General features: G+C 46.8%; 1 protein-coding gene across 1 annotated transcript in view; it reads right to left on the bottom strand.

Annotated features, from left to right (window-relative positions):
• Window positions 1–19,992, bottom strand: part of WNT3A (Wnt family member 3A) — a 99,549-nt gene extending 79,557 nt beyond the window's left edge. Inside the window, exon 1 of the mRNA XM_030445317.1 lies at window positions 19,811–19,992. Coding sequence (XP_030301177.1) covers window positions 19,811–19,881 — 71 coding nt within the window. The 5' untranslated portion in view covers window positions 19,882–19,992. The remainder of the gene's footprint in view (window positions 1–19,810) is intronic.
• Between the last annotated feature and the right edge of the window lie 376 nt (window positions 19,993–20,368).

Genomic DNA, 20,368 nt, shown 5'->3' with positions numbered 1-20,368 from the left:
TTCTTTTTTCAGAGCTTCTGCCTTCCTTTCTGGGCATTTCCCAGGCCTATGGGAAGGGCATGAAAAAGCTCTGAGCACTCAGTGACCTCAAGGCAATCTGCAAGCACTGCTCATCTAACAACCACACCACCAATGGCTAGAGAGAGGTTTATGTGTTTAATTTTGTATCTCTGCATGTTTAAACCTCTTCAGAGCTTAGGGCCTGGCTGTAAGAAATGAGAATATTCATATGTCAGGGCCCAGAAGGTCTCTGACTCTGAAGCAGGCAAAGCTTGTAGGGGTCAGTAGGCAATCTGTCCATGTTGGCTAAAGGTGGCCAAGAAGGATTTGAAGTGTTACTGTTGTCTTCGAAAAGAATGCATGGAGTCAAGCTCAGCAAACCAAGAACACCAGGATAATTATAATTGGAAATAATTATAATTGGAAAAGCAGAAACGGGAGATTTGGGGTTTTTGTAAAGCAGAAGAATTCGATGGTTTTGGGTTTTTTTAATTTTTTTTTTTTTTTCCAGGATAGATTCTCAAGGGTGTTGAGGTTAGAGGCACAACCCCAAGTAGCTGGGAGTCAAACCAGGGTGTGAGCCCTGTGAACACCCATGTGAACGTTCATCCCCCCTGGTATAGGTGAACCTCCTTGCATGCATTGCAGGCTAAGAGCATTCACACGGGCAGTTACCACAGAAAAACTGGCATCTTATTAGCTCACACCCTAACTTTCCTCGTGGTAATTTGTTCATGTGCCCATCCCCTAGGGTGCCATTCCCAAAGTGAAGTTAGAGGACTCAATGTCCCCTTTAAACTCGTAGTCAGCAACTTAGTGGTTAAGGCCCTTGCCCATTGGATGGGAAAATGAGCTGCAGAAGTTTCCTCTGCTTGGTTTTGGAAGCAGGGTTTGGAACCCAAGTTTCTCCAATCTCAGCAGCACACCCTAGCCAAGAGATTATGCTGTTCCTACAGAAGCACCAAATCAATGATTCGCATTGATTGAGTCTTGGCCAATTCTGGAGATTCAGCCAGAAACATGTGGATCTAAGACCTGGGTGCAGATAGATGGATTTTGCAAGTGCTGAAGCCCATTAGGATGCACAGAAAAAGATCTGCAGTTCTGCCTTTGCATGCCCCAAAACCCCATCCAGCTCCTGGCCAAGTTTTGCTGCGTGTTGTCAGATATGTACAAGCCTTAACTGGGTTCCCTCTCCCTCCTGTGATGGGGTAGGAGATGGGATTGAGATATGTCTGTAATTTACATACATTATTACTCTATGTCCCTGATAGCACATATAATAATGTGCTATGTATCAGCCCAACACAGGAAAGACTCTCCCTGCTCTCGGGCTTGATCTCAACCTGTGTGACCCAGTTTGGTGCACAGAAAATGAAGAGAACTGCCCGGGTATTTACAGATAAACACAAAGCTCAGCAGCACTTTCCTGGCCCGTAATCAAAGTATGAAGCAACTTGCAGGATCAAGACCTAAAGGAGTTCACAGTTGAAGACAGAAGAGAAGGTGATTGCTCCAAAGTCTGCTGAAGTCAAAGGAAGTTTCCCCTGGAGCTCAATTTGTCCTTGGAGTAGAATCTAAAGTTAAGGAGAGGGACATGTACATGTTCCCATCTATGCATATACATATGTACACATAGTATTATATATGTTTACAACTATCTTCTTCCATGATAGCTACTTTTTCTCACCAAAGACTCCTCAAAGTAGTTTTTAACTGGACTTTCCTAGGACATATCTCTGGGAGCTGCTGTCTCGAGTCCACTATGGAGGTGGGTCCATTTCTCCACCCTTGCTCACAAAACACCAGCTGTCTCACAAAGCCTGCAATATTCTCCTTCACTCCACCTTCTGAAGCTCTGGGAGAACATCTGCAGTGTTCAGCCACACCACCAGATGAAGAACACAAGGATTTGTGGCCTGGAATGGGAGATAAGCCATGGCTAGGAAGCATGGATCTTCCAAGAACTGGAGGACTCCATCCCCCATGAACCTGATGAGAAAATTCCTTCCCTTCATCTCTTCTTCAGTCAGATGATGCAAGATGTCTGTCAAGAGATTCCTGGCATGACCCACACTCTCCTTCCTCCCACAAATCACAGAGTCAGAATGAGGAGTAAACAGGAGATAAATGGATTAAGAAAAAAAAAAAAAAAATAGAGCATAGGATTATTCTGTGGGCACTGCAGCTTGTGAGCTCTGACTTGTCTGTTCTTCTGTCTGGATTTATGATATCCAGGGAATATTGCACACACATGCATTCATCCACACTGCACCCTGTCCCGCTGGCAGGGCCCTGGCCATGGCTTTCCTCTACTTAAATGCCTATTTTTGGGAATCTTGTGGGTATCCAGTACCTCTGAGGACCTGTGCCAAATGAGGCTCATTAGGGCAACAGGTCCAAATATCATTATGGGGACAAGCAGGATGGTTTAAGCCTTGGTTCATGCAGAAACCAGCTGTAAGAGATGGATTAGAGGAGGAAGATGTCTGAGAACTCTTCCTCAAGTCCCTCCATGCCCCCAGCCCCCCAGTCCCTCTGGTACCACAAAGTGTATGGCCTGAGGGACATCAGTCCCTTTGCACAAGCTCTCCCCATCCAATTAAAACATTTAAAACACACTTTGGAAGGGCCTTAATTTCACAGAGCAGGGGCCAATACCAGCTGAAAATTACACAAATTGCACCTGAGGTGTCTCCATCTATTCTCTGCTAATATTAATAATAAAGTCTAACTTAGCATAGCAGTGCCCAAGGCTGAGTTCCTGCCTAACTTAGCAGCCAGACAGTTTTAATAGCAAAACCTAGGCAGAGACCTGGCACTTAGGCAGTATAGAGTGGTGTTCACATCACTTCTCTCCCTCTTCCACAATAATGTTGCCACCAAATCCTTCTGACATCAAAAGAAATTCCTAGGCATCCCTCCTGACATCTTTAAGATCAAGGAAATTTCAGATAAACCAAACTCTGCCTTATTCACAGCAGCAGAAACAGTCTGGGAATTTGAGGACTAGACTGTGCAAGTGTGTGAATAAATTTGTACAGATTTTATCAGCAAGGTCAGCACAACCTTGGAAATCTCAGGCTCAGGGATAGACAGTATGAGTTGGTGACTCTTGCCACAGCAACTCTGGGATCATGATTGGCCTTGAGGGTGGTCTCTGTCTTGATAGCTCCACTTAGAAACTCATTACTGGTTACAAAACCCCATCCAAATGACTATTTCTTTGACCAGCTATGCTTCTGCAAGAGCAGCTTTCTTCTAGGCTAGCACCATGGCAAACCAGGGGCAGACTTGAAGAAATCCTACAAGAAAGTTGGTGAGGGAGTTTTTAGGATGTCAGGTAGGGATGGGACATGGGGGGATGGATTCAGACTAGAGGAGGGGAGATTTAGATGGGATGTTAAGAAGAAGTTCTTCCCCATGAGGGTGGTGAGACCCTGGCACAGGTTGCCCAGAGAGGTGGTAGAAGCCCCATCCATCCCTGGAAGTTTTTAAGTCCAGGCTGGACAGGGCTCTGAGCAACTTGAGCTGATGGGAGGTGTCCCTGTCCATGACAGGGGGGTTGGAATGAGATGATCTTAAAAGTCCCTTCCAACCCTGAAAATTCTATGATTCTAAACACAAATTCCTTGTCCCTGGGGTCTCACAGGATGAGTCTAAGGATTGAGGCATGGTGGAGTCAGAGCCTTTGACCTAACCTCATTCACCCAGCTCAGTCATCTTGGTTCTCTTCCTCACCAACGTAGGGAGATTGGTTGATGCAGTAATCATTGCATCCAGAGACTGGCAGCAAACATTGGGCTGATGAATCAATCTGGGGAAGTGTCATCCTTCATTCATTGACTTGAAAAGGAGCTGAGATGCCTCCCTCAGATGTCCAGCTCTGAGATGGAGTGTGATGAATCCTGCCCAGCATAGCTTCAGTGCGTAAGCATTGTGTGCGTCTCTACAAGAGGGTGAACAAACCTCAGCTTTACTCTTGGTCTCTGTTGGTACTGACTCACTTGTGTACAGACAGCTGCTTTGGCTGTTATTCTCACTGATTTTTTTATTTATTTTTTTTTTAACCAGTGAGTCAAATGTAACTCCAGCACAGCTTCTCCTCCTCTACCTTGGGCTCTGCTCACTGACTCCATGCTGATGTTGAAATGGGAGGTGTGCAACCTGCCAAAGACCGTAGGAAAACAGCATCTTTCCCATTTTCTTCCTGATTCTCCCCTGTCCAGGTCACCCAAGCTATTTGTTTAGGGTTGTGGAGGGTAAAGAAGGGATGTGACCAGATATCCCTTGTCCTAAGGGTGTGCTTTACCCACTGACTTTTTTTTTTTTTTCTTGGTTTGTCAGAGTCTGGAATTCATTAGGTGACCAAGGTCTTGCCAGGTGCTCTACCCTTTTTGTACCAGAGATGGACAAAAGAGTTCTCTTGCATGCAGGAATCCAAACAAGAGGTTATGTTGCCCTATTTCTGGAGCTTGTGGGCAGGACAGAATTTCTTAATTTATTCTGCCTGACCACCAGTGTGAGAGGCAACAGGAGCCACCCACCAGCATCACTGTTGGTGGCAGAGACCACCACTGCATCTCTGGCTGTAAATACATGCTAGACTGTAGAACCCTTGAATTATTTCTGTAGTGCAGCTTGTAGACTCTCCTGGCAAAGAGAATCACTCTGGTTGGAACAGACCCTCAAGATCACCCAGTCCAACCATCACCCCAACTCCCAACCATTAACCAAGCCCAGTGCCTAAACCATGTTACAAATGACTTGGAATTTTAGTAGGGCTGTTAGAAAGCTGTCCTAACAACACTGCTTGGGATCAGGGCTGAGCCTGAATGCTTCATTCACCAACAGACTGAGACTCCACAAAGTGTCAGCAGGGCAGCTGGACTGGATGCTGGTTTCTATCAGACTTCCCATATGCCTGTGGGCAAGTTGCACCAAGGCTTTCAGTGGCCACTGAATTAGCATTTCCCTGTCTGATTCCCAATCTTCTGCTAATGTGTCTTATCTCTCCTCTTTCAACTCAGTTGTTTGCCCCATCTGTCTGGACTTTATACTCTTTCAGGCAACAGCTACTTCCCACTGAGCCCTCAAGTCTTCTCTTGTGACATCCAGGCTTTGCAATCCATCCACTAATATCCATGACCTGTCCTCTTAGAAAAAGGCAGTGATCTGGTGAGGTCCTTCATTTTCAAGATGATATTCTGGTTAGTAATGACTCAGGGCTAACTACCTCTTCTGCCCATTACCTCTCCTGATTTAAGGTATATTTAATCCAGCCCAGGGCACATGAGGGTGGATGAGATGATTTTTTTGGATCAAATGATTTCATGATGGTAGAACCTGTTCTATCTATTATTGCCAACCCACAGTGGGATGCATCTCAATTAACCTAAGGTGCCTAATAGTTAGACAGCTAAAACTGTGCTGCTTAACTTCTCCCTGAGGCATGTGGGGGAGAAATCAGCACTTCAATAAAAGCAACAGGGCTAATCCACTTCTCCTCACATTCAGAATGGGCTCAGGGTATTCATGGAGCAGTCACCACAACCCACTGACAAGGGGCAGCTCAATAAAATCAGTTTAGTGATCAAGCTGCAGCAATGCAGTCAATAAGTCCAAGGCACAAAGCAAGATTTATGTGTTTAATTGGCCTGCACTTGACTTCTTCTGTCCTTTTCCACTTAGCCTCTCACTGTTTTGTCTGAGCACTTCCACCCTCAAATCCTTCCAGATGGTGACCAAACCACCCCTCTGCTAATGCTGTAGCAAAACAGCTTTCAGGCCCTGGAGATCAGGCTACCACTTTCTTTCTCTGGAGATTTACACTCTTTGGGAATGGGAATGCATTCAGGCCTTGGAAAAAATCAACACAGGTCGTTCAAGGCAGCTGGTGGATGGGCTGTGAGCTTCCCAGTCCCTGGATCCCTCAATGCCAGAACATAATAGACTATATCAATGCACAATTCAAACACTTCTAGTCCATCTTTCTAGATCCTAGATCCTAAATCCTAGATCCTACACATCTTCAGAGGGCTCACAGCTCTCTATCACCATTACAAATTCACAAGGAGAGGCAGCATGGTATGGGGGATCAAACGAAATACCTAGATCTCATGTTCTAGGTCAGTAAGGTAAATTATTTCAGGATAAATGCACCTGGACTGCTCTTCCTATGGAAGAATGTGCAAAAAAAAAATAAAATCATTACTTCAGAAGAATTACCTTCTAATACCCTTCTGAGAGGTGGGATTTTTGCTCTGCTCTACTCTAGGTATGTGGAATGCAAGAGCAGGACTTCATGAGATGGGTTTTTAAAATTAATTTGGTTGCTAAAAATGTCAAATCCCACCAGGATTTTCAAAAAGGTTTCCCAATATTCTCCATGCCTAGGTAGATCATAAAACACCTGGATGCTTCTAGCCTTCAGGAATGCATTCAAAGAAAAGAAAAAAACCCACCACCTTGATTCATCTGTCTAAAAGAAGGTATCACTGTCTGGCCTAATCATCCAAGATCCTCTTGTAGGCAATGGTGAGAAAACTGGAATGGCTGGGATGTGATTCATCCCATCCCAAAGTAAATGTCTAACACACGTCATCTGAGTTGCATCCTATTTCTCACCAATGACTCTAAAAGGAAGCTTAGCTGGAGACTGTTAAAGCTGCAAGATGATTCTCCCTTCAGAAGGGACAGAAATCACAGAATTGGTTGGAAAAGACCTTCAGGATCCTTGTGTCCACCCATTAACCTAACACTAACAGGTCCTAAGTAACCACCTCCCTAAGTACTATGTCTAAATGACTTTTAAATGACTCCAGGGATGGTGACTCCTCCCCATGAACCAGATTTTTATGCCCCTAAAGGAAATGTGGGTCTCCCAGAAAATTCTACAAATCCTCTCTGATGCACACTGGTGTTTCTCCAGTCCTCAGTGGGCTGTGGATGGGGTTCTACCTCTCCAGCAAGAGCTGACTCCCCATTTTTTTCCTGGCTACTGTAGGTTCATAATAAAAAAAAATAAAAAATAAAAAATGGAAGGGCTTAAGCATGTCCCTCAGCCTGCAAAGGATTTAGAGTTGCTTTCTGTCAGGCCACACAACACTGTCTGGCAACAGGCTCTATTGTTGTTCTTCTGGAGGCAGAGGGACACACTGAATGGAAGGCTTGGCAACTGTTCAAGGAGTTTCAGTTCTGCCTTCCCACCCCTTGGTAAATATCTCTATTAGACAAGGTGAACCCTTTTGGAAGCAGAAGAAACTCCCTGCTCTGCTCAGTGCTTTTTTGGTTGCATTTCTGCTGGGCTGTAGCAGAGGTGGGCTCTGGATTTTCTTGCTCCTCTGTCCCACAGTGGGAATTCCTCAGAAAAGTGAAGGTGCCAAACATCATAAAAACAAATCTTCCAGCAGAGATGGAGAGGAAATACAAACCCAGAAAGTGACATGGAGAGATGTAGACATGGAGAAAAGAGAAAAGGCTTTGGTTGGAGAGAACTGGAAGGAAAAAAAAGCCAGAGGAATGCTCCAAAATGCAGAGTCAACTCTGGCATTAGGAAGTGGCCATGTCCTCTGCTGAGATACCTGTCAAGATAGTTAAGCAAAAAAGCCATTATATATATTAAGTTTTGAGATAAATTTCTATTTATCTCAATTTTTTTACTCCAAATAAAGAATTATCACAAGTTTGACCCAATGAACTGTGGATGTGGTCAGAGGATGGTGGGAGACATTGGATGCTCTTGGGGAGAAAGAGCACGAGGATGATGTAGTTGTGCTCAGGATTAGTTTGCTGGATTAGAGGCAGGATTAAATATATTACAGAGAAGGCTGCAAAATTCATAGCTGGGACATGATAAAATATAAGGTGATGTGAATTTGCTGAAGAGAGGGTTTTTTTAGAGAGGTTTAAGCCCATTCCAATATACCAATGAGTTCTGCACACTAAAGAGCTTATTAAAATACAAGTAAAAGATGGAGATAAAGTCTATTACTCTATTTTAGGAGTGTGAATTTATGTCAGGAAATTGGAGTGTTTTAACAGCTAGGAAATGAGTAAACTCTCAAAGAGGATTCCCTGACTTAACCTGGATGATGGTGGTGGGGAGATCTTTGAGCTGGTAGACTCAATTCCTCTACAGTCACAGAGAGTTTAACCAACCAGGCTCAACCAAAGCACTGAGACATCAATTGCAGCAGAAGAAAGTGTCCACTTCTCACCAATGAAAGGAGCCAAGAGCACTTGGCTTGGATGGAGACATCAAAATTACAGACATGTAACAAGTAAAATAAATTTCACCCCAAAGCTTTTTGCTCGGTTGTCTGCAACAGTCATCAGGTCCCACTGAGGAGCTCTAAGGGTTTCTTGATCTGCCTCCACCTGCTGCTGAGAAAGGAGGGATTGTGGACACCACCAGTCACCAGTGGATTGTGGACAATCCCTAAGAGGTCTCTGAGGACAACCAGAATGCCACTGAGCATCCTGTCTGGAAGAAGGACCCCCATGAAGATGTTCATGGGCATCTGATGGGAATCCAGGCAAATGTTTTTTTGGACTAGGTGTCTTTCCTGGAAGATGTGCTTTAACTGACCAGAAGGATTAATGCCTGGTGACCAGGAGTGTTTTCATAATCTGTGACAGACAGGAAACCAGGGCAGAAATATAAGATCTGGATTCAAGGAACCTCTGAGGTGTGCTCTGAGCCTTTCAGAAAAAGATGCTCTGAAGCACTTTGGTCCTACAGAGACCCCCATGGAAGAGGAGAAATGGTCATCCCAAACACCTGGGATGCTTTATGAGGCCTCTGATGTGAGAAGAGACCCAGTCAGAACACTATGATGTGACCTTGTTGATGAAGTCTGGGGGTGTGCAAAAATCAGAGAATGGTTTGGAAGGGACCTTAAAGATCATTTTGTTCCAACCCCCCTGCCATGGGCAAGGACACCTCCCACCAGCCCAGGTTGCTCCAAGCCCCATCCAACCTTGCCTTGAAGATACAATGAGAGAAAAGGTGCAAAAAAAAAAAAAAAAAAAAGCATTTCACAGCAATAGAGTGTGGAGTAACATCCGTGTTGGAAGAGAGTAAGAGCATCCCTGCTAAGGATTATCACTATGCCCATAGAAAGCAAAGCAGAGTATTATTTACACCAGAACAGAAACTGTGAGGAGGAGACCAAAGGGACCCTGAGCTGCTTTGATGGCCCAGGCTCTACAAATGCAAAGTGCCCTCTGGGTATCAGCAACATCCAAGTGGGAAGGGAACTGTGAATATGCAGGTGACAAACAAGGAAAAGAGACAAACACCATCTTTGTGATGCAGAATGCCCTCCCCTGGTTTACAGGCTGCTTTTAAAAGCAGTGCCCTATGTTAGGAGTTCAGAGCAAGGCACTTAACATATTGGTTCTCCTTCCCTTGTTTTTGGCAGGCACCAGTAGAATTCTGAGTGGACTCTTGAACTGATGAATTTTCACAGGTTGTGCTAGGATGAGAACAGGACTTAAAGCAAACCTTGCCACTTTGAAAGGGACAGGAGGGGTGAAAAGCATCACCATTGGCCTCAGTTAGATGGAAACAGTTGGAATAGACAGTGTCAGGAGTGGCTTTTCTGCAAGTCTAACCCTGAGCCTGATCCAGCAAAACCCTGGTGGATTCATCCTGGAAGGGCTTCTGTCTTTACAGACATTCCTGCATGTTCATCTCCTTTAAGCCTCACTGAACTGATTTGGCTCCTACAGCCCCTGAGCCTTCATTTGGCTCTCCGTGGTGTCAGGAAAGCAGGGATGGGTTTAGTGAGGAGGGCTGGGAATGGCTCTTGCTGCAGCCTTGAGGCTTCATCCAACCTTATCTGGACACACATGCTCTGGCCAATACTTCCCACCCCACCATTCCTTCCTTTCCATGATATTTCAGTGGTTTTCACTGATACCATCACCCCAGCACCTGACTGGGCAGAAAGCACCATGCTCCCCATCCCCAGAAAAGAGTGGGTGCTTATTTTGAGCCTAAAAACCCCTTCTCCATCACCTTCCACATGGTCTCACCTCCCAAAGAGCTGCACTCTTTGGCCCCACAAGTTTTTTCCTTGGGGATCCAGAGCAAGACCATGAGTCCAGCCCTGCTCAGGAAAGGAAATTTCAACACAGATGGTGATGGGGGTAGGACCAGTCCACCCCTGCTTGCAGGAGGCCCTGGGGGTGAAACTCAACTCCTCCTGCAACCAACTGCATCCATCCTCCTGGCTACAGCTCAGCTCTCCAAATGAAGCATCCATGAGTGACTCAGAGCCTGGAGGATTCTCCCAGTGAAACCCTTGTGCAATACTGGTTAAGTGCTGTCATTATTCCCAATAAAGGCCTTGGAAATGTGGCTGGGTTGTTTGAATCATGCACTCGAGGAACTGCAAGCAAGAAAAGCTGAGTAAGGATGGGGAAGAGGAGGTTATCAAGCCCTGGTTGTCCTGCTTGGCTTTTCTTGCCATCCCAAACATGCAAAGAGAAACCATCTGCTCCTTGAGAGGTCTAGCACAAAACATAAACTCCTTTCCATGATGTTTTGCAGGTGTGCTGAGCACCAGCATTGAGGTCTAGAGACTGGCAAATCCTGTCTGGAAAAGCAGAAGCTTGGAGTGGAGTTGGCTCATCCCAGTTGCAGGGAGAGGGATGCAAGCAGGAAAGGGATCCCATGGATTTGAGATGGAGACATCAGGAGTCACCTTCATTTCCCTCATGTCCTTGAGGACAGACAGACACAGGAATGGTCTCCCAGGGGCAGTGGTGGACCCCCCAACTTTGGAAAGTTTGAAGTCTCAGCTCCACAAGGTACTGAGACATCTCCCACAATAATAAGATTAGAAGGGTTGGACCAGGTGACCCTTGATGTCCCTTCCAACCTGACATTCTCTGATTCCATGATTCATTTCCCTTGGCACAATCAGCAATCCTTGACTTTTCTATCCCAGGAGACACCACAGACTCAAAGCAAAAGGCTCTTCCAGCTTGACACTTCAGAGGAAACAATCAGAAAGTCCCTTTTTGGGGGGGCAACAGAAAACAGGGCTACATCCCCCCACCCTCTCCTGTTCTAGCTACTCTACCAACAGCAGCTCAAGCTGTAGAGCCAAGTTTGGGAAAAGCAAAATGTCATGTGGAGAAGTGAAAAGGCTCATCCAGGTGGCAGAAGAGCTCAGGGAGGGGAACAGGACCCAGAAGTTTCAGAATTGTCACCCTTCCCTGCTGCTCTGCCCTGCAAGAGCACCCAAGGACATGGGGTATGTGCAGAGAGGTCTTAAAGAAGACACAAACTTCCTTCCCTTGGGAAACCTGAAAACCAAGTGTCTCAGTGCTACACTTAACCCTCATTGGAAGGTCCAGGGCAAGGTCTTTAAATTCTTCTGCCTTTGCTTACCCGTTGATAAAATAAGAATTAAACAAAAAAACAAAGAATATCCTCTCCCTTCCTGGACACCTATCAGAGCTTAAGCCATGTTAGTAGGTGCTCAGAGTGAGAGGTTTTAGAGGTGTTCAAATGTCTGTAAAGGAAATATTTTACCTCTGGGACTCCCTGAGCAAAATGCTTCACTTTCCCTCATCTTAGGAAGGGCTTTCTCCTGTCAAGCAATGGCTTTGTTCAATGCTTTGAATATCAAGTTTCTGGTTTTCAGGTTAGCTTATCTAATAAAGTCCTCTTAAAACTGAAAGAAAAAAAAATAATCAATGGATATGTAAAAAGATAACACAATTTTATATGAGCAGTCTAAAATCTGAGGGGATGAGAGCTCCCCTGTAGCACTCGCTGTGCTCTCTAGAAAGGTCCCAGCCCTCCCTGTGCCTGGGACTCGAGCACAGGCCCTATGAGGAGAGGCTGAGAGAGCTGGGGCTGTTCAGCCTGAAGAAGAGGAGGCTCAGGGGAGACCTCATTGCTCTCTACAACTACCTGAAAGGAGGCTGTAGCGAGGTGGGAACTGGACTCTTTTCATAGACGACCTTCAACAAGACAAGAGGACACAGTCTTAAGTTGTGCCAGGGGAGGTTTAGGTTAGATATTAGAAAGAATTTCTTCACGGAGAGGGTGATCAGGCTATGGAATGGACTGCCCGGTGAGGTGGTAGATTCTCCATCCCTGGAGACATTTAAAAAAAGACTGGATGTGGCACTCAGTGCCATGGTCTAGCAACTGCTCCGGTGGGTCAAGGGTTGGACTAGATGATCTCTGAGGTCCCTTCCAACCCGGCTAATTCTATGATTCTATGATTTTATGAATCAGGGGTTTCCTGGTAAGAAACTTAGAAAAAAAAAGATTTTCAATGACTGAAGGAAGAAAATCTTCTTGTGTGATCTTGGCCCTGTCATTTAGTTTCCTCAGTACAGCCTGGGTTATTCCAGGAGCAATGTAAATCCGATTAGAATCTGTTTCTCCAGTCCCACCATGAAAAAAAATGGAGATGGGAAAATATTTCTCTTATCCTTTGCACACCAAAACCTTCAGAGGGACCAGACAAGGACTGTTTCATACCATTTACATCTACACACCAAGATTCTCCACACCCAGCTGTCCTCTATCCCATTGTTTGGGTGCAAATCCCCCAGGCTGTGCTCCAGAAAATCCAAGCTGGTGGGTGAGCTGATAGCTGAGGGATGAAGAGATTGAGAGCATCCCTGTGGAAAAGGACTCAGGGGGATACTGGTAGATGAAAAACTGGACAAGAAGTGGCTTGAAGCCCAGAAAGACAACAAGAAGAGTGTCCAGCAGGTCAGAGGAGGTGATTCCCCTCCTCTACTTTTCTCTGGTGAGACCCTTCTGGGGTCCATGGGAAAAGAAGGACATTGAGCTGTTGGAACAAATCCAGAGAAAACCAGGAGATGGTCAGGGGGCTTGAGAAGCTCTGATATTGAGACAGGCTGAGGGAACTGGGGTTGTTCAGCCTGGAGAACAGAAGGTTCTGGGAAAACCACATTGCAGCCTTTCAAGAGGGGTGAGAAGAAAGATGGGAACAAGCTTTTCAGCAGGGCAGTCGTGGCAAGGCCAGGGGTGATGGTGTTAAAGTGAAAGAGGGAAGATTCAGCTAGATGTAAAGAAGAAATTTTTTGCTGGGAGGGTGGTGAGACACTGGCTCAAGGCTCTCCAGAAAGGTGGTAGAAGTCCCATCCCTGGAAACATTTCAGATCAGGTAAGATGGGGCTCTGGGCAACCTGATGGAGTGGTAAATGTCCCTGCTCACTGCAGGGGGATTGGACTAGAAGACATTTAGAAGCCCTTTCCAGCCCCAACTATTCTATGATTCCACAAATAGGATTTTTCTCACTCTGAGCAACCTGATGGAGTGGAAAATGTCCCTGCTCAGAGCAGGGGGGGTTGGATTAGATGACTTTTAGAGGTCCCTCCCAACCCAAGCCCATCCTCTGATGCTCTGATAAAACATCATCCCTTGCTTGGCAGAGCTGGGCCAGGTGTGAGACAGGGCTGGAACAGAGGCAGACGTACATCAAGACAATTCCCAAGCCTTGGGGCAAGGGTGGGAGAGGGGTGGGTGTAGAGGGATGGGTGCAGAGGGATTGCACCACGTGCAGCTCAAGTGCAGCCACCTCGGAGATGGGGACGAACCTCACCACCTCAGAAAGCTCAAAAAAACCCCCCTCAAATTCTCTCTTTCCCCTCCAGAGGAGGAGAAGTGGGGAGATGCAATTCATATTTCCCAGCTCTAGAGATTGCTTTAGGAGCTCTGGTGCCAAGGCACCCAGCTCAGGCTGTCCCTTGGGTGACCTTCCCAGGGCTCTGCCTCCCTCCTGGCTAACGAGGGCTGATGATCATCTCTCACTTAACAGGGTTGCTCTCTGCCAAACCCCAGCTTTGCTTTCTCAAGTTCAGAGCCTGCCAAGACTCAACTTTGGTCCTCCAGCACTTGCAACAAAAGGAGAATGGAGTTTCTCCGGGGATGCTCCCACCCACCCCATTGGGATGCAGATCCTCAGGAGAGACCTGAAGGAGGTCACAAGCCAGGACTTCATCCCTGCTCTGCTTTTATTGAGGTGATGCCATCAAAGTCTGACAGGGACAGGTTCAGGTGTTGCACCTGCCTATTGCTGGAGTGATGCCACCAGGCTACTTGTCTTGCTGTTGGCAAGGCTCCTTCCCACCCTGCTCCCATGCATTTACATTTCCTGAATGGCAAAAAAGAAAAAAAAAAAAAAAGAAAATAGAGATGGAAAGATCTCTTTTAGATCACTCTCTTCAACCCTCCAAGCTGTGAAGTGGCTCCTGCCGGACATCACAGGCTTGGGCCAGCTTCATCCTACCTGAATGATTCAACCCCCAAGCAGAGCTACAGGCTGGGCACAGAGTGGTTGGAGAACAGCCAGACAGAGAGGGACCTGGGAGTCTGGATTGCCAGGAAGCTGAACATGAGCCAGCAGTGTGCCCAGGTGGCCAAGAAGGCCAATGGCATCCTGGCCTGGCTCAGGAACAGTGTGGCCAGCAGGTCCAGGGAAGGGATTCTGCCCCTGTGCTCAGCTCTGGTGAGGCCACAGCTTGAGTCCTGTGTCCAGTTCTGGGCCCCTCAGCTCAGGAAGGAGATTGAGGTGCTGGAGCAGGTCCAGAGAAGAGCAAGGAGGCTGTGAAGGGATCCAGCAGAATTCCTGTGAGGAAGGGCTGAGGGAGCTGGGGGTGTTGAGGCTGGAGAAGAGGAGGCTCAGGGGAGACCTCATCACTCTCTCCAACTCCCTGAAAGGAGGTTGGAGCCAGGGGGGGGTTGGGCTCTTTTCCCAGGCAACTCTCAGCAAGACAAGAGGGCAGGGTCTCAAGTTGTGCCAGGGGAGGTTTAGGTTGGAGATGAGAAAGAATTTCTTTACCGAGAGGGTGATCAGGCATTGGAATGGGCTGCCCAGGGAAGTAGTGGATTCTCTGTGTCTGGAGATCTTTCAAAAGAGCCTGGATGTGGCACTGAGTGCCATGGGCTGGGAACTGCAGCAGTAGTGGATCAAGGGTTGGACTTGATGATCTCTGAGGTCCCTTCCAACCCAGCTGATTCTATGATTTTGCCACCAGTCTTGGGGAATAAACAATAAGAAGCCAACACAGGTCACAGCTGGGAAAATATTCCTAAGACACATCCTACGTGTCCCCTTTCCAGTTACCAGCCTGGCACCTCCAGTCACACTGCAGCTGTGGGGTTGGTTCTCTCCCATCTCCTTGCCCTGGTTGTTATGGGGTCAATCTCAACCCACCCCACACAGGATGGGATGGAGATGTTACAGAGAGCAACAGAGGAGACAGGAGCTCTACCAGGACCAGCAGAACACAGGGAAGGACAGACATGGGTACCCAAAGCATTGCCACCACGAGGTCCCACCCAGACCCTACCTATTCAGTAGGATTTCTTCTTTCAGAACCTCTCCAGACACATGCTTTGACCATCTGCATCACCAAGCTGCTTCTTACCCCAGAAAAAAATGATGTTTGAGACCCTAGATGCCCAGAATTACTTTCCCATGATCATCTCCCCCTTCCACCAATGTCCTGGGCTACAGGAGGTTCAGATCCCCAGCACTGAACCTCTCTGGGTTAATACTTACTGCTGATTTTTCCTTTACCCCCTGAATCAAACCCTTCTCCTTCCTCTATAACACACTCTGGCTGTCCACAGACCAAGTCAAACCTCCTGCCACTGGTTAAAACATAAAATAAAAAGCTTTTTCCATTCCATGTGCAGTCACCCAAGCCAAGGCAGTGCAAGTTAGCTGAGAGAAGTTTTAATTTTTTTGCTGTTCCTGTGACTTCATGGGCCCCAGGATCTCACAAGACAGGGCACAGGTTACATCCATCCCTCCCCTGCTCCTAAATTTCACTTCTGAATTTCCTAAGCCTTCCTTCACTCATTTTTTTTTTTAAACAAACCCAAAAATGAACAGCACTAACAATTGGGGGAGGGAAAAAAAAAAACCAGAAAAAACCCACCCTGATTTTTACTCTTAATCTGGCCCCCTGGGTGTGGAAAAGCCTGTTGCTGCTACCAGTAGCTCCTTTAGGATGAGCTTTGCTGCTCTGGAGGTCCTGTGGGGTTACTGAGCCACAATAAATCACTCCAGCACATCCCTAAAAACTTGCCACATCTGTCCCCATGGGAAACCAATGCCCTCCTCTTTTTTTATCTTTAAAATTATTCTTTTAAAGCCAGTTTCTTCCCACTCTAAAGATATAATTTTGGGAATTTTCTGTTTTTAAGAAGCTGTCCTGACTTTCTCCCCTCCCTCCCACCCTCACTGCCTTGGATGTGGACGCATCACAGGAGCATCACCTCTCCCAGGGATCTTTTCCAAAATGCTCCATGGATCTTTTTCCAGAGGTACCACAGCTCTGGGGATGGCCAAAAGCCACCAGCACCCCATGGCCTGATTTTAAACACCTGCCCCTGTGCCATGGAGGGGACAGCAGTTTTTACAGAGCTCTATTTAGAGGCAGCCAGAACTTACAGTAATAGCCACACACCCTCTTACTCCACCTGACCAATACACATTTGGTGTTTTCCTCTAATTTCTTCCTTTTGGGAGAATAAATCACCCAAAGCTAGAGGAGAATATTGTTCCTCAGTCCCTGCTTTTGCTCAAGTTATCTGGAACCTGAAACCAGTGTGAGCAGCCCTGGCTCCTCGTGAGGTTTAGGATGAGTTTCAGCTTTAATTAGAAATGATTATTTGTGGAGAGGCACAATTCAGAGATGGTAAATTACAGATTTTCTGCTGTGAGGAGTGAAGTTGCTGTGAGCTAATATCAAGGAAGCTTTAAACAGAAGTGTCTGAGATGTTTGTTGCTTGCACCACCAAACCAAAAAGTTCCATCCCCCTCAAAAAAGAAAAAACAACCCCAAAAAAACACAACCCCACCCCCAAACCAAACCACAAACCAAACTTCCAAAGAAAGAAAAGCACAAAATGAACTGAAAATAAAAATCAAGAAGCACGACTGATTTGTTAAATCATCTGGTTTGGAAGCAAAGCCTCCTGGGTGAGGAGAAGAGAAACTGCACCCTCAATATTGAGATGTCCATGGGTGGGTCTGGGACACCCCTGGGCATTCCCCCCCCCCCCCAAATCTCCAGGGCTGACCCCAAACTTCAGCCCTGGGGATGCCCATGGGTTTATAACCTGCTTAGGGATAAAGAGGGGGGAAAAAGGGATGGGGGGGAGGGGGTGGGTGGGTCTGGGACACCCCTGTGCCACCTTCCAGCCACATCCCCCCCCCCCCAATCTCCAGGGCTGACCCCAAACTCCAGCCCTGAGGATGCCCATGGGTTTATAACCTGCTTGGGGATAAATAAGGAAGGGGGAAAAAGGGTGGATGGATGGGTGGTGGTGGTGTTGGGGGTCTGGGACACCTCTGTGCCACCTTCCAGCCACATCCCCCCCCCCCAATCTCCAGGGCTGACCCCAAACTCCAGCCCTGGGGATGCTCACGGGTTTATAACCTGCTTGGGGATAAATAAAGAGGGGGGAAAAAGAGATGGGGAGGAGGGAGGGGTGTGGGTCTGGGACACCCCTGGTCCACCTTCCAGCCACATCCCCCCCCCTCCAATCTCCAGGGCTGACCCCAAACTCCAGCCCTGAGGATGCCCATGGGTTTATAACCTGCTTGGGGATAAATAAAGAGGAGGGAAAAAGGGTGGGTGGATGGGTGTGGGGGGGGTAATTTAAGCAACCAATGTAACAGAACCCGGCTTCTCCCCAGACTCCCCCACCCCAATCAAAACCTTCTTTGCATTTCCATGGCCTAGAGGGGATGGATGGGTGGGAGGAAGGGGAGTAGGATGGGGGGGGGGATGATGTGTTTTCTGTCCTGGAGAACGAACCGTCTGAAACCAGTGGTTAGCACCGGGAAAAGATGGGAAAAAAGGAGGAGCGAGGGATAGGAGGAGAGGAAACACCCCCTATCCCCCCCCTTAAACAAAAAAATAAATCAAAGAATCGCTAAGGTCCCTCAGAACACACCTGATGTCCTGGATTGAAAACAAAAAAACCTTCCTATCCCTCTCTCTACTCCCAATTTCCCCGACCTCTCCCAACCCCCGACAGCCGCTTCTCCCGCACCCTCCGGAAACCGGGAGCGGGGCTGCGGTGGGGACCCTGGGAAAGGGGTTTGGGGGGGGGGACGGGACACACACACAGGGCCACCTCGGTGGGTGACAGAGGAATATTTCTCTTGGCATTAAAGGAATGCGTTTCCTTCTCCAATCAGGAATGCAAGCGGAGTTTCATAATTATAAGTTAGATGGTGGCTGGGAATAAAAGATTGCTTTTTAATGACTCCCCGTCCAGGTGCTCGCTCCTTCTCCTGCCTTCCCAAGAGAGCATTTGCATTTTATGGCTTTTCTCCCATCCCAACGAAATTTCCCTGCTTTCAGACATACCTGAAATAGTTGGAGAGGCTGCCTTCAACACCCTCAACCTCCTCACCGCCGCCGAGCGCGGAGGTACCGAACCCGCGGCCCCCCGCACCTCGCTACCGCCCCTTGGCAGGCGGGGGTGGGGGGTGGGTTGGGTGGGGGGGGAGTTGGAGGGGGAGTTGGAGGGGGGAGAGTGGGCGGCAGAGATTTAAATGCGCTTAAAAAAAATATTAATTATCACGAGTATTAGCATTTTGGGGGGGGTTTTGTTGTTTTTTCTGGGTTTTTGGGGTTTTTTTTTTAGGTGCTTCTAAGTTATTTACACCACCGCCCCGGGCGCGGAGGAACAGCCACCCGCTCCGCGTTCAGATCCCCTCCGCAGGAGCGGAGCTGACAGCTTTCTACTCAAAGGGGGAAGGAATTCTCCGCAGCCGGCGGCAAAGCGCGGAGCCTCACCGGCTTAGCTTACCCTGCCGCGCTCCGCGCTTCCTACGCGCTCGCCCACGGAGCTTTCCTGCGCTAGGGTTTCCCTGAGCCCAATTACCTCCGCGGGGTAATTAGAGCAGATCTTGCAGTTACATGTCTTGCCCAGCACCATTTGCTTGGGGTGGGGGAAGAAAGAAGAAAAGGCTCTTAAAGGCGTAGGGTGCAAAGCGCGGAAAATAAACTAAAAGAATTAAATCGAAGAACTGCGACTCGGACAAAATTAAATTAAATTAAATTAAATTAAAATCTGCGTTAGCCCCGGTGAAGGGGAGTGCGCAAATCTCCGCAGCAGCGCCCGGCACATCTCCCCCAGCCCCGGCTCTGTTCCCTCGTCTCTGCTTTTCAGCCCAGGTTGTTCTCACCTCCTTTTCTTTCCTTTTTTTCCTCTCTTTTTTCTTTTTTTTTATTTTTAACCTTTTTCCTTATTTCCTTTTTTTTTCCCCCTTTCCCCCCCCCCCCCTTTCCCTCCACATATCCCTGAAAGCGACGGGGAAAAAAAAAAAGGAAAGAAAAAGAAAAGTTTTCATCCTTTCCCCCCCTTCCTTCCACCTGACTAGCTCGAAATCACCTTGAAATGCTCATGTCAACTTGTATCATTATCTCTTTAATTCAGGCAGCGCCTTTTGTTCTTCACAGGAGAGGATCAAAGCACTTAAAAAAAAAAAATAACTTTCCGATCGCTCTCGCTCGCTCTCTCTCTTTTTACAGTAGGAGAAGGAGAGATCAGGTATAACCCAGTCAAAATAAACAAAGTGAATGCATAAATAAAAGAGGTGAAATGCAGGTTCTAAGAACTTGCTGGCGCTGGAACAATCCCACCTCTTTAGCTGAGTGGCAACGAAAGGAGAATTTCAAGTCATCTTAAGCGCAGGGGTTGCAGCGAAAACAGAGGAGGGGAAAAATAAATGAAAATGAGAGAGAAAAAAAAAAAAAAAAAAGAAGAATAAAACTTACCACCAGATTGGGTAACTTGACAGAGCCTGACTCAACCCACAAAGAAACAGGAAATATCCAAAAGAGGCCATTGATGAAAAGTTGTCTTTCTTTTTTTTTTTTTTTTTAACCAGAGTTGCCAAAAACCTTCCTTTCTTCTGAGGCAGGATGATTATTTTAATAATAATAATAATAATAATAACAATAATAACAACAATAATTTAAAACAGAAAACAACCCAAAACCAGCCAAAAAGAAAAAAAAAAAAAAAAAAAAAAAAAAAGTCCAATGAAGTGAACTCAACACCGACCAGGTAAATCCTCTCTTGCTTCCTCTACTACTCTCAAGGAAAAAAAAAAAAAATCTGAGAGAGGTAAAAAACTCTTCTCGCAGCCAAGACACTGAAGGCAAATATTAAAAAAAAAAAAAAAAAAAAAAAAAAAGAAGAAAAAAAAAAAAGTTTGAAGTAGCTGCTCTCTTAAAAAGGACCCAATCAGCACTTATTGCCAAAGGGAGAATTCTGATGCTTTGGCTTGTTCTGTCAATCAGGAGCGCGAAGTCAGGAATGAGCTAATTGCA

The sequence above is a fragment of the Calypte anna genome, chromosome 2 (genome assembly GCF_003957555.1).
Source record: "Calypte anna isolate BGI_N300 chromosome 2, bCalAnn1_v1.p, whole genome shotgun sequence".
NCBI lineage: Eukaryota > Metazoa > Chordata > Aves > Apodiformes > Trochilidae > Calypte > Calypte anna.
Note: the sequence above shows the minus strand (reverse complement) of the source record. Positions and strands in the feature narration are given on the sequence as shown.